This window comes from Aquila chrysaetos, chromosome 7 (assembly GCF_900496995.4).
Source record: "Aquila chrysaetos chrysaetos chromosome 7, bAquChr1.4, whole genome shotgun sequence".
In the NCBI taxonomy this organism is placed as follows: domain Eukaryota; kingdom Metazoa; phylum Chordata; class Aves; order Accipitriformes; family Accipitridae; genus Aquila; species Aquila chrysaetos.
Genome location: NC_044010.1, coordinates 1,400,076 through 1,425,269, shown reverse-complemented (window position 1 = coordinate 1,425,269; position 25,194 = coordinate 1,400,076). Strand labels below are relative to the sequence as shown.

The following is a 25,194-nucleotide window of genomic DNA, read 5'->3' as shown; positions in this document are numbered from 1 at the left end:
GATGGCATATTTGACTGGTGTTTCACTGGTCTCTTTATTGGTTTTCAATATTGGTTATTATCTTCCTCAGAGATTTTTTCCATGACTTTTTCATATTCCAGATAACCTTATGTTTATTCTATGTTTTAATTAGAAATACTTTCTTTTAATCTGGTGAGAGACATGAAAGCTAACAAGAAAGGCTTCTGAAGATGTATCAGCAGCAAAAGGAACACTAAGGAAAATGTGGGCCCTCTGTGCTCAGCGGAGCAGGGGACCTGCTGGCAGAGGGCACAGAAAAGGCTGAGGCACTCAATGCTGCCTTTGTCTCAGCCTTTACTGGTAGGACTCGCCCTTGGGAATTTGAGGTCCCTAAGGCGACTGGGAAGGTCTGGAGAAAGGAAGACTTCACTCAGCAGAGCTGGATCAGGCTAGGGGAACACTTAACCCGGACTTAGACAATGCCATGGGAGTTGAGGGGCTGCACCCATGGATGCTTCGGGAGCTGGCCAGTGTCACTGCGAGGCCGCACTCAATACCCTTTGAAAGGCGACGGGTGTCAGAGGAGGTTCCCGAGGACTGGAAGAAAGAAAATGTCACTCCTATGTTCAGGAGGGGCAAGGAGGAGCATCTGGAGCACTACAGGCTCATCAGCCTCACCTCAGTCCCTGGAAAGGAAAGGTGATGGGGCAAATAATCCTGGAAGCCATTTCCAAGCACATGAAGGACAAGAAGGTGATTGGAGGTTGTCAGCATGGATTTGCACAGGGGAAATCATGCTTGATCAACCCGATAGCCTGCTATAATGAGGTAAATGTCTTGGCAGAGGAGAGAAGCTGGATGTTACTTACCTTGAGTTTAGTAAGGGGTTTGATACTATCTGTCTTCCATAACATCCTCATAGACAAACTGATTAAGTACGTGCTAGATAAGCAGACTGCAAACCAGCTGAGCTGCTGTGCTCTAAAAGTTCAGCAGCCCATAGTCTGGTTAGAGGTCAGTCCCCAGGTGCGTACCCTTGGGGTCAATATTGGGACCAGTACTCTTAACATCTTCATTAATGACTTGGATGATGGGACCAAGCGCACCCACAGCAGGTTTGCAGGTGACACGAAATGGAGAGGAGTGGCTGACGGACCCGGTGGCTGTGCTGCTGCTCAGGGGGATGGCAGCAGGCTGGAGACGTGAGCAGATGGGCATCTCAACTGTCAGCGAAGGAAGATGCACAGTCCTGCACTGGAGAAGGAATAACAGGTACAGGCTCTGCAGAAAAGGGCTCAGGGGTTGTCCTGTTGGGCACCTTGCGGCAAAGGTGGCCACTGGTAGCCATGGGCTGCATTAGGAAGCGCGGTGCCAGCAGATGGAGAGGCCAGTCTCCCCCCCCTGCCCCGCATTCAGCACTGGTGAGACCACCTTGGGATTGCTGTCCTGTTCTGGGCTCCCCAGTACAAGGCAGACAGGGATGTACCAGAGCGAGGACAGCAAAGGGCCACCAAGACAATTAAGAGACTGGCACATCTGACTTAAAAGGAGAGGCTGAGAAAGCTGGGCTTGTTCAGCTGTGGCAGACAAGGTGAAGGGGGAGGCAGCAGAGCCAGGCTCTTCTCAGTAGCACTCAGTGCAATGAAAGGGCAAGAGCCAATAGCCACAAACTGAAATACATAAATTCCATGTAAAGATAGGGAAAAAAAAAAAACCAAAAAAACCCACAATGGTTTTTTTTTTTTTCTCTTTAATAATCACAGGGGTGGTCAAACAGGGGCCCAGATTGTCCAGAGAGGTTGTGGAGGCTCCATGGATGGGAGAGTGCCAAAATTCTGACTGCACATGGCCTTAGCCTTTGAACTGAGGGGAGACAGCCCACTTCTAGATGACACTGCTGCTTGTCCTTGGCCACAGACTGAAGAAATGACAAGCAGCTTTGAGAGGAGAGGTCATGGTGAGCTTGCATGCGTGTTACTGGGCTTTTTTTTTGTTAGAGGTGTGCTCTGTGTGAGTGTGTAACCAGCATTGCTTAGAAGGAGCATGTTCTGTCTCCTCATTATTAGGGGGAGTTTACGTGCTTTTGCTCATATCAGTGCCTGAAAAGTCCCCACACTCCCCCTCCAATATGAAATAAAGGGAGGGAGTAAGTCTGGCTTATTATGGCACTTCTTGTTTTGCTAAAATAAAGTGGGTTTTGAGACACAGGGTCTTTTTTGGTGCTGGTAACTCCCACCCTGAAGTGTTTTCACAGTTCAAAAAGCTGAGCATTACTTCCAAATGCTATTCTGTGGGATGTTAGTGGTGATAATGTGAGACTTGCTGCATCTTAAAAGATTTGTAACATTAGACTGCAGGATTGAGCTCTTGTGGAAACTATATTAATTAGATGTGTAAGGGAAGGACTACTCCCAGGAGGCCACAGGCTGTCTTTATGCTTTGAGGAATTAAAGCATCTGATCCAGGATACTGGCATGCAGAGAAATGGGCAGCTGCCACATTTTTCTAGGCATGATATGCCTGTGACAATTACATGCCCATCCTTCACTACAGCACCAAAACATGAATACAAGCAAGGCATGGCCTGAAACCCATTTAATCATTTAAAGTCTTGTGCCTGAGCCTGAGCTCCCTGGCAGGTAATACAAAGGCCCCTACCTGAGCAGCTGCTAACAGGAAAGTATTTTTGTTGTGGATTGGGCTTGCCTTCAACCTTTGTCACCTCAGAGCTCAGTTGAAGACTGCTCTCGTTGCAGGTGGCTGATGCTACAAACGAACAAAAAGGAATGAGCTCTGTAGATCTCCAGTAAAGCACACTCACTAAGTGAGGACGGTCACTCCCTGCTCCAGGGGCTGAATGCTGGGATTCAGCTGTCTCCGCTGTGGCAGGGGGCCTGTCCTCCCCAATGCTTCAAGCCCCCCCACCCTGCTCCCCTACAGTGAAGCTGCACTTAGAGGGGGATGCAGTTTGGCTTCTCAATTCCCCCATGCCAGAAATTATCTATGGATCTATCTATCTATCTCACACACTTTCTGAGGAGTGGCCAATAGCTTGTATTTAAATGCACTTAAAGCAAAACCAAGCAGCCACCCACTGAAGTACGTAGCCTGTTTGCCTGAAGTATACTCAGGAGGCCCAAGTTTTGTCTTCAGAGGATGCCTGGGTGTTTTGGAAAGAGGAGCTGACATGGGTGTGCTCTGTCTCACAGCTATAGTATCTCAGGTAGCAGAAACAGCCTTGAATAGTATTTCAGAGCCTACTCAAGCTTCAGCCAGGCAGCAGACCTAGATGTAACATGCAGCAGATGAACAAATAGCTTTCAAAACTTATTTTATTTTCATGCATTTACTGAAACAGGCAGAATCCACATGCAACTTGCAGAAGTGAGGCACCATTCCTCATCATCTCTCAGAAGTAGGTCAGAGGATCATCTCTGGTTTTGCCAGTCTGAAAACTGACAAGGCTGGGACCTTGGTTCTCATGAGGAAGGCTCTCAAACACCCTTAAGTGGACATAGTTTTCATTGCAAACTTGGACCTAGAAACCAAAACAGCAGGAAAGTGAAATTTTAGGTGTATCTCCATTTTTACTTCAACAGCTCTTAACCCAAGTCTGGATCGTAACTGGTATGAGAAACTGTCTACACCTGTAGGCAACTAATAAAAACCTTCAGACTCATGTGAATGGAAAATGAATAGGACTGCTTGGGTGTGGAAGCACCAGAAGGCACAAGAGGAGAAAGGTTTTGATGGCGTCATATTTTGGACATCAAGATCCCGGCACATCAGCTCACAGTTTCTTGGGACACTCAGGGTAGGAGACAAGAGACACAGAAAAATCTTAATGACTCAGGGGTGGGGCAAGATGCAGAGACAGTGTCAGCTCCTAGAAGGTACAGGAAGATGTATCCAAAACCGGCACACAGTCCTAAGAAGCAATAACAACCTGAAAGCCAGGAAACCTTGTCAGCAGAATTACTGCAAACACATCAGCGCCTGAACAGACAACTGGACACACACCTTGATGCTTGTGGGAGTGAGTGTGAGTGCCTGAAATAATTTTTAAAATAAACTCACCTTCCCCACCAGAAAATCCTCACATAAAGACCTGCTACGAAGTTGTGCATAATTTCACACACATACAGAGCCAAGTGCAACAGGTGCTAAACTCTCACTGTGTGAGGTATATAGTATTAATGGAAAGTTTAATGCCTTAGGCTCCAAGAGGTTTTTATATGCTTTCTAGTAGCTGCAACGTGGCACTGTTTGTTTCGGTCTGGATTACATCTGAGCTGTAAATCTGTTGGTAAAATACTAGTGATGTGGAAAATTCAGAAGTATAAATTAATCTTGTGACAGAATTCATTCCAGGTAACCCTAAAATGAGTAACTGTTTCCTGTCACTTGCAAGACTGGGAAAGAAGAGACAAATCATCCATTTTTCAGTGTTATAAATGGATTTCTTCCAAGTTCAGTAACATGTCAATCATCATTTCTGAGTAGTTTGGTCATGAGGTTTAGCATGGACAGCAGACAAGTATTTTACATTGGCTAGGTCAGCAATAAGATGGCACTAAGGGAAGAAATGCAACTGGGAATGACTTCTGGCTTTACTGCAGCCTTCTTGTAAATTGTTACTCTTCATTACTTAGTACTTCGTCTACAAAGTGAAAGCACATCTCACAGGAGCAAGGGAAGGATAAACATCATTCATGTAAGACTCAGACTAGCCATGTAATAGGTAGTCAGTCAGTACAATCCCCTGGTGCCCACATAGCAGAAATAATCGTTAAGAGTTATTTTAAGGAAGGACCTAGGAAAAAAGAAGGTTTGGCAGCTTCTGTCCTTCCTGGGATCAACTAAATATGCTCATACTGTCTCTGCAGAATTACTGTCCCCCAAACCCTACCTGCCCATTTCTTTAATAAAAAGATTCTGACTCTTGTCAAGGGAGCACATCCTACCAGGCATATGCCTGCACACGTGTGGGGTTAAGATACAGCAGTCGCATGCAATGTTTGCTCTACTTCCAGAAAGCCAGCCTGCCACTAAACAACGCTTTCCGGCCTTCACTTGCAAAATATGCAGTTTACTCACAGAAAGCTGCCCAAATCCACGGGTAGGGTTTTCTAGTAGAGGATGAATGGCACTATCAGAGGGTTCCAGATTAAGCATTACCTGTTTCTCCTCTGCAGCGGAAAGGGGGTTTTGAAAATACAGAAGGAACTAGCAGGCAGGCTGTACCTCTGCAGCACATGACACAGAACCAAAACATCAACACACATGCTTACATGCAAAACTAGTCAGTAGACTGTGAGATGCTTGCATTAAATTTTTTTAGAATTAAATTCACCCTAACTCTCCGTCAGATCCTCAGGCTGACTTCAAATTCATCATAGTAAACACAACTGGAGGACACAGAGGCAATAGGAAAGCTACTTTGCCTTGAAAGGAAACAGGAGAGCAGAATTATGACTAATTTAAATAATTTGAGCTGATCAGGCAATCTATAGTCTTTGAGTAAGATGATCCTAAGAAAGTTATCATTCACATCTGAAGAAGCACAGTGCCTGTTTTATAAATTTTTACATTCCTGTTCTACAGTAGTGCCAAACAGAGGAATTTTATAAGCATCTGGAGATAGTCCCTGACTCTATTAGTCACATCAGATGGTTTTCTACTACATTTGCTTCTCTTTCTTGCTATAAGCCACTACGCAAGTCACCTATATTGTTTAAATACAAAGCACTCCCTCCTATAATATATACAAACCTTAATAAAGTAGTTTATCCCAGCAACCACCTGAGTCCTATACACTATGGCTTTAAAGGTGTCATATGTCTTGTTCTCCTTGCTTTCAAATTGTGGCTTCACCTGTAGAAAGAAAAAGAAATACGATTGGCAGGTTGATATTTAGGCTTTTCTTTCACATCTACCACTCCAGTTTTCATCCTTTCAAACAGAGGCCCTTAATGAAATAAACCCAGAACCCCCAAAATTCAGTTTACACCAAGACCTCCAGCCCTCTTTCCTAGCATTACCTCCAGCATTTTTTAAAATTCTGTTAGAATTAGACTGCCTAGTTGATTCTTCCCCATCCTGAAAGCTGTCCAGCTAAACTGTCTCCTGCTCAGTAGAGGGGAACTGCTACCTGCTGCCCTTTTAATTCTTTGTCAAAGGAGCTAGGTACCAAGCCGTGCTCCCTAGCAGGGTACACCCCGTGTCAACCGCACTGTTACACAGCGGTGCAGGACAGCCCCCCTCGCCTGGAACACCTGCACCCACACCAGCAGGGAGGCTGCAGAACCCTGTTATGTTTCGCAGCCTCAGAGCTGCACTCGATCTGTTTAATGTTTTTCTTTAAGGACTTGCAGTGAACAGGGTTATTTGAGAGTATCAAGACAACCACCTGATCAAGTAGTTCCAGAAAGTTATTCTAGTGCTGGTGGAAGCCCCGCAGCTAAATCTGTAATTTAAACTAAATACATCCTTAAACATCTAGAACCATGTAAAATACAACAACTGTAAGTTACAATGGTCCAGGATTAAACTATATACTTCCATCTCCCAAACTGGAAGTACAGCCTTTACATTGTGAGACAGAAATCAACCCCCAGACCTGCATAGACATCATCAGTCCTTCACTACGTAGCAGCTGCAGGTCATGTAGTTCCAGAAGAAACAATGCTCTGTGCTGACAGCATTCACGCTCACAGCTCAGGTAGATGTGTTTATGCACAGTACACAGTTTAAGCCCTTGTCGATCTTAAAATTCGCACAGTTCAGACATCTACAGACTTTTCACATATATATTAAAAAAAAAAAGTGTAACAGTTTTTCCTGAAACACACAAAATGTAGGGCAAGTTTTAAGTTCAGCAGCAATTACAGTGATACTGTCTTCTCAGAGATGAAATATTCCTATAATTACTAGGCTGAAAGGGCAGGGGGGTAGCAAGAGAGATAGCTGTGAGCAGCGGTGGAAGTCTGGCCAGGTGTCTGGGGTGTAAAACAATCACTGGTACATAAATCATGACTATAGTTGTTTGCATCTGATGAGACAAATTCCCTACAGAAAGGCAACTGCAGCAAATGTAACCCAAAAATTTATTTCTGTCATCTAGAAAGCATAAACAACCTTTGGCAGGCTGGGTAACAGCCTCTCCTCTGCACGAGGTGCCCCTGCCAATGGCCTGATGCATTCCAGAAGTCGGGCAGAGAAGCGCAGCGTCACTGGGCAGCCTGCTCAGGCAGCCCCCGGGAGGGGCCAGCAGCACGTCAGGGCTTCTCACCACCCGCCTGTTTTGCAGAAGCACACAGAATTAATCGGCTTTCTCAGCACATCCATCTACAGCTGGCTGCCACCCCATGGCATTCCTTCCTAGCAGGCACATCCTGGAAAGCACGCTAGGAACATCCAGATCAACTACTTCCAGACAGTCAGAAATTATCCAATTCATCATATTCAGGCTCCTCATGATCTCTTACTCTGCTATTCTTCCAAGCAGCTTCCACAAGGTTTCTATACCAGGGAACCGACAGCTATACTTTCAACTCGGGAGCTGCTAACTCTAGCACACCAGGGAAACTTCAATTTCCAACCCTCTTCCAGCTGGCTGGGTCTGGGAGCTCCTAGGATGCTCTTGAGTGGCACCGTTTGGTACGTATTATTCTCTCTCAGAACAAAACAAAACAAAGCCAGCTCTCTCCAATTTTACCACCTCTCCCAACCTCTGACCATTATGTCCCCCACTTGTTATTTATTGACAGAGCCTTCAGTAAAATCACACAGGCAGACAGCTCCTTAATCCTCAGAGGGAAAAATGTAACATTCCTAAGCTCTTACCTAACAGCTCCTTAAACCCAAAACATTTCTCAGTTTTAGGCAATGGCTGTAAAACAAGGAGACTGAACAAATAATATTCCCCAGCTCACTAAGGAAGACTATAGACAAGGCACAGGTGTAAGTAAATAATTATGTAATCCCAAGAGCAGATAGAGCTTGGGCATCCCAAGGTCTTCAGATGCTCTTCACAACTTTGCTCAAATCATATGAATTGCTTCTCTGCTTAGCAGAGCATAAAATCCCACAGAATTGCATCATTAAAGGGCGACACCATTATCTGGTCAGAAGTAAAGCAGGATTGCCCCAATTTAAAGTTTGTCTCCACAAGAATCTTTTCCTTAGAGAACTATACCAAAGCCTCTGCAGTGGAGTGTAAACTTTTTCAAAGGAAAAGGACCAGGGAGAGTGCTCTCCCGCACTCAGCACAAGGCAAAAATTCCACCTTGCAGAAAATAAAGAACAGAGAATAATTTGTTTTCATTTTCCTGAAGCTACTGAGAACAGAAGAATACCAAAATTAAAGTCAGTCCTCTTCAGGAATCGAACAGAAAATCTGTACATCTGCATTTCAGATTCTGTATTTGCCCTGTACTTTGTGAGAATTAGCACAGCCTGAAACGAACATTCACATTTCTAAACACGTGTTCACTCACTGACAGTTAAGCACAGTGGTTTCATCTCTGATACACACTGCAATAGGGTGGGATCTTTTGATCACCCGTAACACAGCCTAGCATTAAAAACACAGCTCAGTATCTGGCATGCTACACTGTCCTAGCAGTGTTGAAAGGAGGCCCTTAAGATATTTCACAGACTCATGAGTCAAATTTCACAGCCCCCAGCTAGCAGGAGACATTGCCCTCCCTGTCTTACACATGAGGAAATAAGAATTGCAAATACACAAAGGTGCCACAAGTCATTGCCTAGGGTCTCCCCTCCATAGGTAGAAAGGAATTTCTGACCTCTGCAAGTGCTGTTCCTTCAACTACTTGTGCCAGCATAGGATGAACACTGTTAACTGCTCCCGAGCGATTCAATGGGTGTCCCCCAAACAATTTTAGATAACCCTTTTCTCTTTCTGTTCTGCAGTAAATTACCTCCCCTCTGAAAACCTGTTATCACCACCCCCCAACACATACTCCAGCTCTCCCCCATGTATGCATGCCCCACTCTGGCAACGCCAGCTGTGGCTGACCTATAAAGCCCTACAGCAGAAGAAGGCTCAGAGGAGCTGGGCAAGGGTCATGTGCCTTCGAAACACAGAAAATAATGCAGGGTGTGAGTGACGGCAGCTTCTGCAAAGAAGCTGACTTTATCTCAACACAAAGGGGATCAAAGCATGTTCATTTTAGATAAACAGCTATGTCAGTTGAGTGGATCAACTGGTGGTGTAACTCCCTGAGTTCCTTAGAAGAACGCGAAAACCTCCCTAAGTCAGCCAGCCCAGCACGGGAACACGAGATGGGAGACACAAAAGGAGCTTTCACGTGCCATGTTGTTCCGCTCCCACACTTCAGGACACACTTTATGCTCTTTTAAGAGCTGCTGCACTGCAGGGCGTTAGAGCATCTACAGAAGGTGGTGTTCACACAGCTGCTTCCAGGACAGGACTGCTGCCTGTAACCAACCACCACGGCAACTGGACTCACCCTGCCTGCCTTGTGCCAAGCCCACCTTGCCCCAGTGGCTCACCAACAGCCCCTGCATCAGCTGTGACTCTAGAAAACACCAGATGCCAGCAGAGAACATGCTGTTTATCCATAGCCTTGTCCCATATCTTTTTTTAGTGCATACTACCATGTGGTTTGTCCTATCCACGTCCTTCAGTAAGGAATTCTACCAAGGTAGACTCTTCCCCCTTCAAATACACCACCTTTAATTTCAAACAAGTGACCTCAGTGCTGGCATAGTAGAGCTCGTCTTTGAACTACATGTAAACATGAACCAAAGGTAGCCAGTACTATGCCTGGCTACGGACAAGGATGAGACAGAGAAGTGGTTTGTCTCAGTCTTACCTGTACACTGCCTACGCAGAATGCTGAGAAAATACTTACTGGCAATCAAGGAGATTCCCATTTTCAGCACTAGCTTCTTCAGTTTAAACACTGGTTCAGTATCATCACCTGGTCTCCCAGCCTTTACCCAAGCTTCAGGACTCAGCCCTTTGCACACAGAGAATTCGTCTTTAGATAGGTCACAACTCACCTGGTTAACGATATGCTGGACTTCTGGAGTAGCAGGCTTGGTCTCAGATAAGCCCCCAGGCATCATCGTGGCAGGTGACTTCTCTGAAATGATGGGTAGTTCTGAAGAGGGAAGTTTAGCGCAGTCTGAGCAGAGTCACCAGGCATCTCGTATATATACATGTACATGTGTCATGGAATCACATGACCTGTAACATATGGAGCCTACCATTACTGAACTGGAGAAGGAAAGACATGGGGAAAACAGGGGGAAAAAGCAATGTAAAGCACTGATAATATTAATACTAAATGTAAAAAGCACTCTAAAACCTTAACTGTATATAGTCTCGAAGTCAATAAGAAAAGCAAACAACAGCCTCCAGCCACCCACATCTTAAGACAGTTGGTTTGGGCTGAAACTAGAACCTCTTGCCTCTCCACCCATGTGCAGATGACTAGTCTGTGCACTTAGGAAATAGATCAAAGTCACACCCAGTATTTCCCAACACCATTCAAGATTAGAAGAAAGCATGCAGTAGCTTCCTTAGTGCAGGTCCCGTTCAACTTGAAATTGTATTGTCTCAATATCCTACCGAGCGGGAAATAGGAGCAGATTGCAATGTATTTTCAGTGACATTTACTTCCCTCTGCCTGACCAGAAAGGTGCCAAGGTAAACAAGAGAACCAGAAGGGGAAAAAACTAAATCCTAGGTTCAGGTAAGTACTGTAAATAAGTTATTTCTGCTTCTTTTCTATCAAACCTACAGTTGCATTCAGGCAATCATAATAACAACTGAATATGCAGTACCATTTACATTTTTATTGAAACTCTAGTGCCAATTTCCTGGAAGACAAAGTACGATCCCTCTCACTACATTAGTTGTGTGTGCACAATAGCTGTTCTAATTTCAAGGTACTTTAATTTCACACACAGCTGAAATATGTAACATGCAGAATAGTCAGAAGTATTCATTCTGCAATTACAGTCACAGACATATGACATTGTACATTCATAAACGGTCATGAATATGACTAAGTTCAAAACACGCGCAAGCTACTTAAGAAAAGCTAGCAACTGTTAGCAGCCCTACCCAGTAAGGGAGAGCTAACACTTCAAGACCCCAGAAAAACTACTCCTCTTCAGTATCCTGCCATCTCCCTTCTCCAGCAAATGGGAGGAATGTTGTTCCAGAGCCAGGACAAGGGAAGTAGCGACAGACCAGATAATTTTTAGTCCCTAGGGTGGGTACATGGGAGGGGTAAAATGAGAGTATGTGCTGCAACACAGGCAATGGGCATTTCTGCTGAAAGCAGCAGTAGGGAATTCGCTAGAAACAAGAAACCACAGCAATGGTGACCATGCAACACAGACTTATTGGTGTCCTAGCCAGCCTACCGGCCCTCCTCACAGATGACAAGTGATGCAGCAGACTATAAACAAGTACTTCTTATCTAACTTCAAGGCCTGTTCTTGGCTCAAAGGACCTGAGATTGAGAAATTGGGGCTGTAAGGGCCCTAAACTCAACTCAGGAGCATGTTACCAATAAGGATCTTGCAGAATTTCCCAAACTTGAGCAGCAGTGTTATGGGAGTAGATGAAAGGCATTTGAGGAAAAACAGTTGTCCTGAGACAACATCTTTCTGAACAAACAGAAAAATGTGCCCAGTTCTTGGAAATAAAGGGAATGGGAGGTGTTAAAACTGGAAGTCTGCCACTTTCTCCAAATTCACCACTCCAGATGAGTTCCTCACAGCCCAGTTCGTGGAGTTAATTCAAGCTGATGAGCTCAAACTCCATCTTTTGCACAAGACCCTGCTGACTCACTCAAATGCTGATCATCTTCCACCATGTTCCTATCATGCATCTTATTCACACAGCAGGACAGATGAGCTAACTAACTGGAAGAGCCAGCTCCCCGTACTGAGGCCAGAAGCCACAGAACGCGTCCAACAACCATGCAGCACCAATGCTAAACCAGGATATTTTATAAACTTCTCCACTCAGCAGGATGCACTAACTCCCCTGGCAAGGGATGTTGGTAAGATCCCCAAGGTAGCACTACCCCCCTGGAGAACTCTTGATTCTGATTAGTAAGAAATACACTGAGCACAAAGACTAGGAAGATTAATTTATAATCTTGGAAAAACTCTAGGTGTGAAACTAAAGATGTTAATGTTGCACAGAAATCATTCATTGGACTCCACATTCCTGGGTTTTCTGGTTTTTTACTTCAGAGCATAAGAACTTTCCCCCGCCCCCAGAACACACAGAGTTGTGCAGAAGGGAAGGGAAAACAACACTAATTGTTGGCAAGCTGATGCTAAAGTTTACACAGGCCAATCGGTCTGTTTTCTTTCCACATGAGTGCTAATGGCCATCACAAAATCCACTGATATTTCTAAGATTGGGACGTAGTACTCATCCTGCATGCATAGTTCATGAAGTCACTTTGAAATGCTGACGTTTCACAGACCTGCTATCAAAGATCATCAGTGACTACACACTATCCTAGGCAACCCTCATCTACACCTCTCTCCATTAAGCTTTGGATGTAATGGAACAGCATTTGGAACATTGCCTTGAAAAGAACAGCTGTCCCCATTCCATTTCTTGCACAACATCGACAAGCTAGTGAGCGTCTCCACTTCAGTATCTGAGACGCATTTGATATTACATACCATTCCAGCCTGCACGCACCATTTGCACAGATGGCAATTTCTCTTCACATAATCGTACTGCTGTTAACTTGGAGAATCTCTGCTGGGAGAACAGTACTAGTACTCTTTACAGTTTTAAAGCTGAGTAACAACTTGCACTATGTACTATTCCAATAATAAAGAAACAAATCTTTACAGCTTGCAGGCCACTACTCTCTGGTCTTATTAAGCAATTTTAAGAAGTAGAAGCTATAGTCAATAAAAACACCAGTACAGAAACAAAACAAAGCAAACGAACAAACAAAAAAAACCCAAACCCCAGGGTTATCTATTTATGAGTTATTTTTAAAGCAGAAATTAAGCCACCTCTGTAGAAATTATTGTGAAAGCTAAGTCAGTAGGTCAGTCTTCTGATTTCACAGTGACAGGACACATAATTGTGACTGGATGAAATGACACATGGTCTGCACCATTTTAAGAGCTGCTGAAGGAAAGCAGCCCTCCATCTACCAATTGAAGATCTATTTGTCATCATCACAGTAACATCCTTGACTTTCAAGATGCTAGTCTGCAAAAAAGGTTTCCTCTCCTGCTACCCACTCTGATTTCAAGAGATTTCTGACATTGTACACCAACTAGGATTAATAGAAACCCAAACTTCAGCAGCAAAAAGTTACCATATCCCCGCCTATGCTGAGCCTGTGGTACCAGTAAAGAGCCTCTTCCGCTCAGTCTGCTTCAAGACAACCAAATCCTATCATTAAAAAATTCTGTAAAGAGATTACCTACTTCATCACTCTCAAGTGCCTACAGGCTGCATAAGACAACAGCACCAAGTGCCAGAAAAAAAACACACCTCCTTCTATTTCACAGAAGGAAATAAGAAGTACATGCTTGAGAGGACTTTCCAAGCAAGCAAGATCTGCCCACCTATATTCACCATTTCTGGAAAGCCCCAGAAGAAGGGCAAGCCACCTGCAGGAGATCTAGGCTCTGGGCAGGGGCATCAGTTGTGCTTTTTGTTCAAGTGCCTTTACTTGCAGAAATAAAAGTTAGAACCAGGAAAAGAATGAAATCCTGGTATTTGTGGGGTCCATTATTTGATTCACATATGACATCAAGCAGCCCAGTAATTTTGTGACTACCTTGATGGCAAAGTTGAAGCACGATTCAATCGCAGACTAAGCACGATCCTAGAATGGACAGGGGTCACTAGACACAGAGATTTTACCTGCCTTTGTTTAGTGTGGCCCATAGCTCATACCAAGGCCATTTACATACCATCACAAAACATCCCACTTCACAGGCAGATCTTAAGTACTCAAAAAATAGCAAAGCCATTTTCTCCTTCCCTGTGCCCCAAAGCATGGCATGCAATTCCAGTTACTCACCTTAACGTTCCACTAAGTTCAACAGCAAGATTCAAACAGCCTCTGATCCAGGTGATTTGCCATGTACTGTAAGAGATATCCCCCTGTGCTCAGAGCAAACTAAATAGAGGAATTCAACTTCTTAGTGCAACCCTCTGTATACAAGCTGCAAACACCTGAAGAAGGGATGTTTGGGACTTAGAAGTCTTCTTATGGTATGAGAAGTTTTTCACATACAGGTTTGTATAGATCTACTCATTTGGCCTTTTGTTCAAATGAAAAATAGAGCTATGTTGGGGTTGGGGTTTTTTTACATAGTTTTCTCATAACAAGTGCTAAGCTGAGCTACTGCAAAAAAAAAAAATCTGCATATGTATCACATCCATTTCACAGGTCATTTTTCACAGCATGTGCTTAAGTGAAGAAGTTTTCCCACAACAGCTGAGCAAACATCTGGATGGATAGAGGAGGACAGTGATTAATTCTCATTACATTCTCTAGTTTCTACAGAAATACAATACAAGCTTAAATTTCAAGAGTATTGATGACAACTCTATACACACTGGCAGAAGTTTCTATCATACAACTGGCTTAAAAGGAGAATTTGTCTCCGCAGTTGTAGATCCAAGCCCTGGAGAGAACCAATATTTTAGACGCCTATATTAGAGGTCAGTATCAAGAGTACCAACTTTGAAATCAAAACTAACTGTTCTCAACATCTCATTAGTGGACCATCTCCTGTAGAAATTAGGTTACTAGCAATTCAGCATACAGTTCTGAGCAGTATTTGATTTCCACTTCGAGGATAAACAATTATAAGAATTTAAGAGTTGAAGAACAAACATGTTTTCTGCTTTCAGAGTTGCAGAAAAACAATGAGAATACTTCAAGAGTGAGACGAGCGCTCCAACTGGAATAAAGTTCTGCTTAGAGCAGTTGCAGTACCTTGGGAAAAAAAGGAAAAAAAAAAATGAAGTTTGAACATTAGGATTTACATCCTCAAAGACTTAAAATATATTTCTGCCTCACTGTCAAAGAAAAGTGAGACTAAGTGACTCTGCTGCCTAAAAATAAAGGCCACCAAGTAGTTTGAGTCTCTGCTGGACAAACAACTGTAAAACAGATGATGCTGCACAGATTTTTGCCAGCTGTCAGTAACACAGGTACATTCCTCCATTTACTTCCCACACCCCGTATATGCACAGCTTTTAGGAATGTGAGAGTATATAGTAATTTCAGTGTGGTTATTGAATTCCAAGTGTTTGCAAGATGGGGCCTGTATTTTTAAGGCTCTGTTCAAGTTCAATGGTTCTTAAAGACATATCACTAAGTAATAAAAACAGCTGGCAACCCAGCAGACCTTGTCATTTGACTGTCAGCCAATTAGAGTTAGTAAAAAAAATCAAGGTATAATTACAGCAATGCTGCTTTCCTCATACTTAGCCACTTTTAAATGCTGTGTTACTGCAGGGTTGTTGCATTAAAGCTTTCTAAATACAACGCTATGGCAGAATCAACAGCATCAGGCGTGCACAGCTATTTTCTCAGTTCAAATGCAATTCACCTATAGAATTAAAGGTTCAGAAGTAGGGACAAAATAGGGTCACTGGGTAGTTAACTGTCTCATTCCTGAATGAGACATATCATATCCAACCCAAAGTAGTTTTAATCGACACCATGTTCCCAATCTAAAGACAAAATCCAGAACTTCGTAACGCAGACCAAAGGACAGTATGCAACAGATGCTGCCTGTCAGCATTGTGGGAACAGTGCCTGTATCCACATGCAACCCTGAACCAACGCTGCTAGTGTTGAGTAGTTCGGAACAATGCTGGTAGCTTCTTACTTTCAGGGATGCTGAACCTACACTTGCTGATCATTCTGCAATTCTTATTTCCTTTCAGAATTCAGTAGAGTATTTGCACAAACACACCAAGTTCACTCATAGTTTAGCAAGCACCAGTTCAGGGAGAGCCCTGTCCTCCCTGCTCAGAGCTGGTTTTTACCATTTCTTCCCCTCTAGGACTGCTGTAGCTGTAGAAGTTCAAGAAAGATGCCAGTTTCGCATTCCATTTGAAAATTATTTTAATACTATAAAACTCATTTGTTCACATATTTTGTACAAAAGACGAGTTGTTTTCTCTTAATTACAGGAGAATCATTTCAACCTTGAGATTTCAGCTAAGTAGGTCCAAAACAAAACAAGACTGGGTTCTACTGGTTCTGGAGGGTCCCAATACAGCTCACCCAAGGTCTCTTTCCAGTTCGGCTCTCATGGTTATGGACCACCTTGATGGAAAATACCCCACATCATTGACTCTTCGGAGGCTTGTAGTGAATTCGGCAACGCTCATTAAATACCTGAGACACCAAAACAGAAGAGCAAAAGCGAATCAGCCCTCATCCAGGAGATGATCAGAACTTCAGAGCTAGTTCAGTCAACTATCTCTTCATGTAGCACCCATCTCAAGCTGCCCAGCCCTGCTGTACCAATAAATGGTACTCACCAAGGCATCTGTCTCCATTCACCTTCTCTCCTGGCTTTAGTGAATCCAATGTTTGCAGCCTGATGCTGGGGGACTGCACAGCACTAAAAGTTTCCTCCCTCAGATAAGGCAGGCTCATAATCCTGGTAGTCTGTTATCATCAAAGATGCTGATGCCTTTTTTTTTTTTTTTAAAAGAGGGAGGGAAATTATCAGTGGAAGGCTCCTGACCAGCTGTGTTCTGTTAAGTTCACTCTGGCATTCAAATTTGGACACTGTATTCTTCTCTTTCCTGAGTAAAGACATTTTACGTTGTCATGACAGCTAAGAAGAGGTGCAAGGGCTCTTGGAAGCCACGTTCACACTTTTAGTTATCTGACCGCAGGTGCTGATGCTGCCAGCCCTCCTATTGCAAAGGGCACACTGCTCTCACCTCACTCACCTCTGGCATCTTCTCTAGGCAAAATTTAGCACACAGAACTAGAGACTGAAGATCATGTTTATTTAGCTTGAACTGCAGGCCTTGTCAAGCAGACTGCTTACCCTAAGGAGGGCCAATAAATGTGACTAAAGTAAGGCAGTCTGAATCAAAAGCACAACACGTAGGCTCACACCAAAGTTACAGGTGCTCCTTTCAAGCGATTTCGTTATTTATCGTTTTGGCTCCAAACTTTGTCCGGCACCATGTCCTGAAAAGCGACACGAGCACCACCTAGCACCAAGTTGAGGCACTGGCGGTTATTAGTTCCCCCCCCAGCACTCCTGCAAGAGCACGTTTTGGCGAGCTGTCCAGGGACTTTTCAGATCCAAATGCCTGTGATCGTCAGGATATCAAGTTTCGTGAACTCTCCCATTGGCTTCATATGCAAAGTGAGCAGTCTTGTAATTTTGCATAAGTTATGCATCACTTCATATAAATACATTATTTTAAACTGTATCTTCCTAGAATCTTCTACAGCTGATCTTATTCAGAGTTCAGAACCTATGGCAATTTCAGCAAAAGTGATGTTTGCAGCATGCATTAGTTTTAGCATTGATTCTTAACAATTTTTGAGTCATTTTCAACTTCGTTTCAAATTGAATTTAGGAAACAGACATGTATTACAAACTGCTTCATACTGCAGAAAACAAAAGTTGTGATATAGTTTCACATGCACACAGCCAGCCTGTCCTACTACGTTACCACATGCAATGGACACCTCTGGAAGAGTTAAGAGTATGTAAAGGTCTGAGATGAGGTAAGTGATAGAAGGAAACTGCAGAAACTAAAAGCCACAAAGGGTTCCCATTCAGAAGCATTGTAATACTAAGCAAATTGCACCATTTTTGTCCATTGTCTGTCAAAGACATTTTAAGGGCATATATGTCTTAAAGGGTACTGGAAATATACTCTAAAACACTGTAAAGGTCTCTTGCATCAAACAACACACCAGCTTGCTATCATACAAACTTTTAAAGCGTTTTTAACAGTAACTCTGCAGCCTATGGAAGGAAGATCAATACTGCAATCTTACTAATACTGCCTCCTACTTTTAGGATCACTGACCTACAGATCTCAGCGTGTTAGTCAGGCCAACTAACTCCATTGGTCTACCTGTGAAGTGCTACTCTCATTTTTCAGACAGGAAAAACACTACCTGAGAAACCTTAACATTCATGTTACTATGCAGAAGTATGATTTTGCTGTCTTTTACATATTAATACAAAACACTCCAAGGATAAACTCCAGTGTGGAGGCGCTGTACAGAGACTAATGCAAGTGTCTTGTTTTGGAAGTCAATTCCCTGTTTGGTATCAGCCAAACAAAATTCCGCTGCATGCACTTCTATAAAGCAGCATCTTTCTGTATGCCACTATTGCTACAGCTACCCAGAGTAAGTGTTTGAAAATAACCATTTCCTAATCAGATTTTTCCAATCAGTTTTCTGTTGGTTAAGGTTAACGTAAATATGCAAGTGTACGTTCCAACTAAAAGTCTGCAACAGTAAAAAAAGAGTGGAGGTCCTCACCTGCAAACCAGTAACTACTCCCATGTAATAAACTGCATTCGGTCCACAACTATGAGTGGTTGGTTCCAATTCCTTCAGTGACATATTTTTTACAGGCAGCTAAATGAGACATTTATGTCTATATTCAGAGGGTGACAATAGCAGAGCTAGAGATAAAACCCAGACATACTTTCCTCTTCAAGCCCTACTCTAAACACTAGCAGGCTAAAATATCGCTGCACCATGTGTACCTCACTGTTTATGAACTCTCCATCTTCAGGAAAAATTAGACATTTTTGTCACTAGCAAAAGCTTAATGCAGCTACAGGACATCACTGGTATCAGTGCTAAGTTTGGTGCCAACTCTGGGCTTTGGAATGGAGATTGGGGGCAGGGTTTGTCCCCCTATAGCAGACTTGTCATAAAATATTTGCCACTGGTGACCTGCAGCATATTGTTAAGGCTGTGGCATTGCTTAGTCATATCTGAGCTGGTTTAAAATTCATTAAGCTTAAGGGTAATTAGCTTTTTCAGACAGTACAGAGGTAGTACTGACAGCAAAGCATATGTGGAAAACTGTGTAAACGTTCATCTAATCAGCCTGCATTGAGCTGTATTGTGGTGACTAGACCTCCAAGAATAGGCAAGACTTAAAGCTGTATTGCCTTTACACTGATGCAATCTAGGGGACTAAAATCCTGAAGTAGAGATTAAAAAGGGAGCTGCAGATTTGCAAAAATCCTTTTTACATTTAGAGAGGGAAAGAGGCTCTCTATACAGTATTGAAAGCTCTGAAAAGCTACAACAAACCAGAAAAGGATGCTAGATGTGAAATGCTGCAGTGATAGAATAGAGCAACCTCAGAATTTAAGCTCAGTGTTAAGATCACTTTATAACAAGATAGCGTCTGGGGCCATCAATCCAGAGGGTGATCTGCCCCTTCTCTTGACACAGGAGAGCAATGGCAAGCCTGCCCTTTGCACCAGGGAGCATCAGTCCAGGCCTGCAGAAGCTCCATCAGGAATAGGTTCAACTTCTACAGCCCTCTGGCCTCTGCTCAGAAGTGTGATCAGTACCAAACACAGCCAAATTTGAAAGACTCATCTCTCTGACATTGTTAAAGGCCCAGTAAACCTTTTCAGACAGGCCACCACAGAAAAGTCTACAAAGTCCTTAGCCACTGGGCAAGGTGGAGGAAGGGACCTAGACAGGGAGTACTCCACAGTCCTTCTTCCCCCCTAAATCAGATGCTTTTCTTTCCTTTGCAGTGCAACTGAAAAGCTTTGATATCTGCATCCAGAACTGGGGAAATGACTGATGTGAAACATTTCCCCCAGTACTGCCCTCACCTATTTCTAGTTAACCTGCCTCACAAGGCACCGGTCCTGCACCTCCCGTGCAGGGCTCTCTGTTGGGACAGAACATCATCACTGTTTTAAATGACTGAGTACCTTCCAGCTTCTGTCGTTTACCACTTCTTCAACATTCAGCTCCGACTGCATCAATTTCAACTGCAGAAAGTAACAGATAAAGAGATTATTGTCAAACAGGCCTCCTTGCAGCCTTCAGTATTTACTACCATTGCAACTTACTAGATCACAACCCCAGTACTAGATGCGAATCCCCTCCGATGGTGCAAACTGAAGGGCACAATGTGTGATCATTCCGAAAGCCTGGCCCTTCCATTCAGCCAATACTCGGGGCAGACTGAAGTCTGCAAGGGCATGGTGAAAGCAAACTCACAATGCAAGCCTGGCAGAAGTAGCTCCTGATTACTAATGCTCAGTTCTTAAATATTGCCCATCAAGATTTGCTAGCAATTAACAGATTAACATTAATGGCTTCACAGACAAAAATAACTATGCCTAATTCGAGCCCTTGGCACAGGGAATGCCACTGCTGGGGTTAGCTCTGCAGCCTTGAGTTGTCATTCTTCCACACATGCATTACTAGAGTCATACAGGTAGCTGGCAGCAAAGCTAGGACTCAACACAGATCTCAGATGCTGGATTTAGAATTAAGACCATAAAGAGATCCTTTCCACTTCCTTTGGCACCTACTCTGTGCACTGACCAAAAAAGGGTCTACAAGAACAGATCACGGATGTGCATGCTATCTGAACCAGTTAATATGTTATGTGATCACAGTAGGACAACTCAGGTTTACACAGATGCAAAAGCTCTGGCAAGAACTACCACAATACACAGTTCTTGAGCACTCATTCGACCCATGAGAAATGTAAGAATCTTTTTGTTTCGCACCTATTACAAACTCCAAGGGGCAGGTGTGACAGATGTGTTTAGGTCACCTGCGGTAATTTGACCCTGCCACGAGGCCCTGAAGCAATAGTAGCAGATAAAAGAAACCATCTGCCATTTTTGCCTACCTGCATTTAGGATGTATTTTTGTTACAGTCTTTAACACAACAGACTAAGAATCAGAGTTTATCCATTTTAAATGCATGATTCCAATTAGAGAGATGGTGAACAGGTGCAAGCCAAGACAGCAATCGCATCAAAAACCTTCCAAGTAAGATGTCCAGACACACACAGCTACTACAGTTGTTGGATGGACTTTTACCTACTCAACAGGACTTCAAACTGTTTGAAATAACAATCCAACATCCACAGAGTGACTAGATGACCAGGATTAGTCTCTATAAAATAACCACTCAGAAGATTTGTAGCAGTTCAAAGAAAGGTTTTTCCTGCTGGAGTATGTGAATAGGTTTACAATCATCTGGACTGTGACATTAACTGCCTTTGAAGCCAAGCCTAAGCAAAACTACTATTTTAGCCTCTTCCTTAGAGTTGCAGACCTGAACAGCAATATAGTATCAATCAACATGGCTATACAGGGGGGGTTGCTGTTGTTTTTAAAACATGCTCTTATATTTTAACAAGCCTTACTAATTTGCTTGATAAAGCTAATAACCATTATGCTGTATGTTTTGGATTTCCAGAATTTATTTGGTTGGATATTTTATGACACCTCATTCAAGTAAACTAAGATGATAACAAATGAATACAATAATCAAGTGATGTTTTAATGTATGTGGATTAAAAGAATTGGGTGCTAGACTGACACTACTCCAAGTTTTCTTATTCAATGACCCCAAAGTAATAATTTTGGATAAAGTCCTCCAATTTGTACCATTAGCAGGATGAGAGAAACACAACAAGATTGCAACCAAGTGAATATACATTTGAAATGCGTGATCTTAAATGTAGGAGGGAGCAGGCACCCTATGGACACCTCATAAAGTCCAAGTGCAAATTTGAGATCATTTCATCAAAAGATTTCTGGGATGTTTCCAAATCATGGATTGCTTTTAAGACTTGAAATCACCTCCAATTATTAAACATTATCATTGTGATCCTCCTAGTGGTTTCAGTGATAGGTTTGGGGCTCAGTAATTAAGTCATTTAAAGAACTGGCTCTGCAAACAGAATTCGTAGGAAATACTAAGCTACCATTGTAGTTTTCCAAACTAAGATGGATGCTTGTTAGCAGTTCCATAAGTGAGGCTTGAAGAATAAAACCACTTGCTGCCACCCAGTTCTTTAAATCTGAGCTCAGGACAGAGCACTTCTCTGAAAAGCACATGAACGAACAGTCCACTCACTCAATGCCTGGGAAAAATCAGATTATTGAGTTCAAGTCATCCCCTCAGGAAGCTCTCTTGCTTCAACTCCATCAGCGTCCAACTGCTCTTTGAAACAGGGGCTACAATAGGCTCCTCTTGGAAGTACAGGGGTAAGTGAGGTAGTTCAGCAGCGCAAAAGCAAAATTTCAAGACCCATCTCTTCAAGTCTTATAGGACTGCAGCAGAGAAAGCTGCACCCAGGATATAGGGCCATATATATATGTGTGTGTGTGCATATATATATATATATGATGGTAGAACATCTGGCTGTTATGAGAAGAACTCACTGTTACATTGGAAACTCAAAGGCACCATTTTAGAAACCCTGGTTAGACAGCCCTCAACAGAGGAAGGCTCACTAAACTGCTGAACTCAACAGATACACCTAGGCAGCGTATGCAAAAAAAGCAATAAGCAAGCAGTCTTATTTGCTATGTGCTGCAAGCATATGGTATGGAACACGAGCCATACAGAGCAGGTCTGGAAGGGAAATCAATGGAAGAGTTCACATCCCTACTAATCTCCACTCCTAGAGCTACACCTGCAGTATCCCTTCCCCTACAAAGGGGGCCCTGGAATGGCAGCAAGAACTTCAGCAGGGTTCCTTTCTCTACTTCTGATACTCCGTCTAGATCACCTCTGCTCACCTTTGGTGAAGTACACTTTCCGTCCAGAGGCCAGAAGGTTGACAGGGTGTTTTGCACATTAAAATTCCTTATGCAAACCCAGAAGTCTCTATCACACCATCACAAGGTACTCAAAAAATTAATCCAAGAAATACTAAACAACAACAAAGTTGGTTCAGTGGAATTCAAGGTTGCCTGGTAGCTCCTTATAGAGGACAGGAACTCCAGTTAACACACCAAGTAAGATATACTCGTTTTACAAGATCTCAAAAAGACAAAATGAACCTTCAGGCATTCTGAAAGGACCAAGCGAGCCCCAGGTAAATTGTATGCTACGTGGTGTTAGTCAGCAAAGGTTAGAGTCCACCATGGGGAAGTACACATGTTTTTCTACGGCATTTGTGTAATAGGATCTCAGAAAATGCTCCACTTGCAGGATAAAAGCTGCTCTGTCTTGAGGGCTAGGGGAAATGGTTCTCACAAACCCAGCCAACAAGAACCTTGGAGAAGACTGCCCAAGTCAGGATCCACTCCAGGTTCTCTCCATCGCACTGGTCTTTCCATTTGGGAAAGATACCCTCTTCTTCCTCTCTAAGCGATCTCTAAAAAGCTCCACCACTCACCTTTGTCTGCTCTTTCCTGAGTTGCTTTAATAACGCTATGTCATCCTGGGCCTTTTCCCTCTCTTCTCTGAGAGTTTTCACTACACTGGAAGTCTGAGCAATGCAGTTTTTGATGATTCTCTCTCTGCTGGTGTGAGCATCCATCAACTAAGTGGGGAAAGAAAGAACGTCACAACAACTCAGCAGAGAATAAAAACCTCCGAGTTACAAATTAAAAGAGAGACTTTCTAAAGTCAAGATATTGCTGTGCCTATAGAAATCCCTTTGACTCTATAATTCAGATGTTGGAAGCAACACTGCTTTGAGCAGCAGCTACCAACCTGATCAAAAGTCAAAGATACGCATGAGCAGGACTCTTGTAAAGTAGCACAAAAAGCGTGCTAGCACCCATTTTAAAAGAAAGAAGTGGACTAGGCTAACGCAGTGTACCTTGAAGGATCAGTATTGTGGAACAAATTAAGTTCCCCACGTGGTTTTAAACTCAAGTAGCTGTTACATGAATGTGGTTTAGAAGCGTAGAGTTGTCAAGTATGTCAGTTACAGACACATAAAGCATGACATATAAAGGCAGTGGTTTCCTTAAAAACTGAGGATGCTTTACTGGTCACTGCACATTAATAAAACAACAGGAACTGTGCTGAAAGTCAAAGGAGCGCACACTCACAGACTGGTACAGCTCTTTACACGTCTGGCCAGCATCAATTTTCCCCACAAAGGAAGCCGTTGGAATCGTAGTGTTTAATTCATGGACAATTCTGTCATCGATTGTCCTCATCACCCTGAGCAACTCCTGTATTAAAAAAAAAAAATTAAAAAAAAATTTGTTTATATCTCTGAGAAAAGCCTACTACAAGAAAATTTGCATGATTAAGCCTTTTAAAAGAAAACTAAGTAGACTGCTTACAAACAGCAAAAAAAACCCCGCACCAAATGAACAGTTTCTATGCTAGGGTACGTGCTGCAAACCAACTAGTCTACTTAGCAGCGAAGGCCGAGGTGGGGGGGGTCAGAACTAGTCAGTGCCGAGTAACTTACAACCCCCCGAGCCCCCCCCGGCCCTGCTCGCCCCGATTCCCTCAGGAAACCCACCCACCCTCCCCAAGGCCCCTTCCCCTCCCCTTAACGCTTCCAGGCGGGAAACCGGGCACGACCTGCAGCAAAACGGCAAACTTCAAATTTAAAAAAAAACCAACAAAAAAAACCCAACCAAACACGGTTTTGAGGGGGGGAGGGAGGAAAATGTTTAAGAAAAGAGGTCAGGTGCCCCCACCTCCGCCGGCCCCCTCACACGAAGACCCCCACCGTACTTCACCTTCCCTGAAACAACGGGAAGGCACCCACGCCGCGGGATCCCCCCGGGAAGGGGATTTCCCCCCCACCCCCGGCCCCGCTCCCTGTCAGAGACCACCGCGCTCCCGCCGCTGGGGCTGAGGAGAAGGCCGGACCCTTGCCCCCGCCCCCCCCACTTCCCGCCGCATCCCGATCGCTGTGGGGAGGGGTGACCTCGCCGCCCGCCCGCGCTCCCTCGGGGCCGCGCAGCGTTTCCAGGAGGAGGATGAAGATGAGGAGGCGGCGGGAGCGCGCCTCTCCCCCCTCCGTCCGTCCATCCGTCCCTCCCCAGCCCCAGGCGGGTTACCTGAAACTCGGCGAAGTCCTCACAGCTCGCCGCTCCGCTGGGCGCCGCCATATTAGAAAGGCCGAGGGCCGCGGCGGCGGCCAATCCAAGAGGGGAGGCGGGATGACGCGCACGGCACGGCGGTGGGCGGGGCGAGGCGAGGCCAGGCGGGTCCTGCCTGAGGGCGGACGCC

The 25,194-nt window shown here is 43.9% G+C and overlaps 2 protein-coding genes across 6 annotated transcripts; both read right to left on the bottom strand.

Moving 5' to 3' along the window:
* Positions 1 to 3,275: 3,275 nt before the first annotated feature.
* LOC115343758 (cystatin-A-like) lies at positions 3,276 to 10,198 on the bottom strand. The gene is made up of 3 exons (XM_030020162.2): positions 10,012 to 10,198; positions 5,734 to 5,835; positions 3,276 to 3,499 (listed from the first exon to the last, which is right to left on the bottom strand). The coding sequence occupies exons 1-3, from the start codon at positions 10,075 to 10,077 to the stop codon at positions 3,371 to 3,373; spliced, it is 297 nt and encodes a 98-aa protein (XP_029876022.1). The 5' UTR covers positions 10,078 to 10,198; the 3' UTR covers positions 3,276 to 3,370.
* Positions 10,102 to 25,146, bottom strand: MIX23 (mitochondrial matrix import factor 23). Of its 5 annotated transcripts, none has more exons than XR_005932855.1 (6): positions 25,023 to 25,145; positions 24,051 to 24,176; positions 23,387 to 23,533; positions 19,943 to 20,002; positions 16,266 to 16,379; positions 10,102 to 10,198 (listed from the first exon to the last, which is right to left on the bottom strand). XR_005932855.1 is itself a non-coding variant. In XM_030020158.2 (5 exons), exons 1-5 carry the CDS (start codon positions 25,071 to 25,073, stop codon positions 16,329 to 16,331), a joined length of 435 nt encoding a protein of 144 aa, XP_029876018.1. In that variant the 5' UTR covers positions 25,074 to 25,145; the 3' UTR covers positions 16,086 to 16,328. The 5 variants fall into 5 exon arrangements, 2 of the variants coding, with proteins under 2 accessions (XP_029876018.1, XP_029876019.1); XR_005932853.1 differs by lacking the exon at positions 10,102 to 10,198 and adding an exon at positions 14,384 to 14,471; XR_005932854.1 differs by lacking the exon at positions 10,102 to 10,198 and adding an exon at positions 14,478 to 14,963.
* Between the last annotated feature and the right edge of the window lie 48 nt (positions 25,147 to 25,194).

What these genes read in the sequence shown, in the direction of transcription:
- LOC115343758 (XM_030020162.2), bottom strand. Translation starts at nt 10,077, where the DNA reads ATGATGCCTGGGGGCTTATCTGAGACCAAGCCTGCTACTCCAGAAGTC. An exon ending in TCCAGCATATCGTTAACCAG is followed by an intron (nt 5,836 to 10,011) that starts GTGAGTTGTGAC and finishes TTCTTTCTACAG; the next exon opens with GTGAAGCCACAATTTGAAAG. An exon ending in GGATAAACTACTTTATTAAG is followed by an intron (nt 3,500 to 5,733) that starts GTTTGTATATAT and finishes TTTGGTTTCTAG; the next exon opens with GTCCAAGTTTGCAATGAAAA.
- MIX23 (XM_030020158.2), bottom strand. Translation starts at nt 25,073, where the DNA reads ATGGCGGCGCCCAGCGGAGCGGCGAGCTGTGAGGACTTCGCCGAGTTT. An exon ending in GTAAAGAGCTGTACCAGTCT is followed by an intron (nt 23,534 to 24,050) that starts GTGAGTGTGCGC and finishes TTCCCCACTTAG; the next exon opens with TTGATGGATGCTCACACCAG. An exon ending in TCAGGAAAGAGCAGACAAAG is followed by an intron (nt 20,003 to 23,386) that starts GTGAGTGGTGGA and finishes TACTTTCTGCAG; the next exon opens with TTGAAATTGATGCAGTCGGA.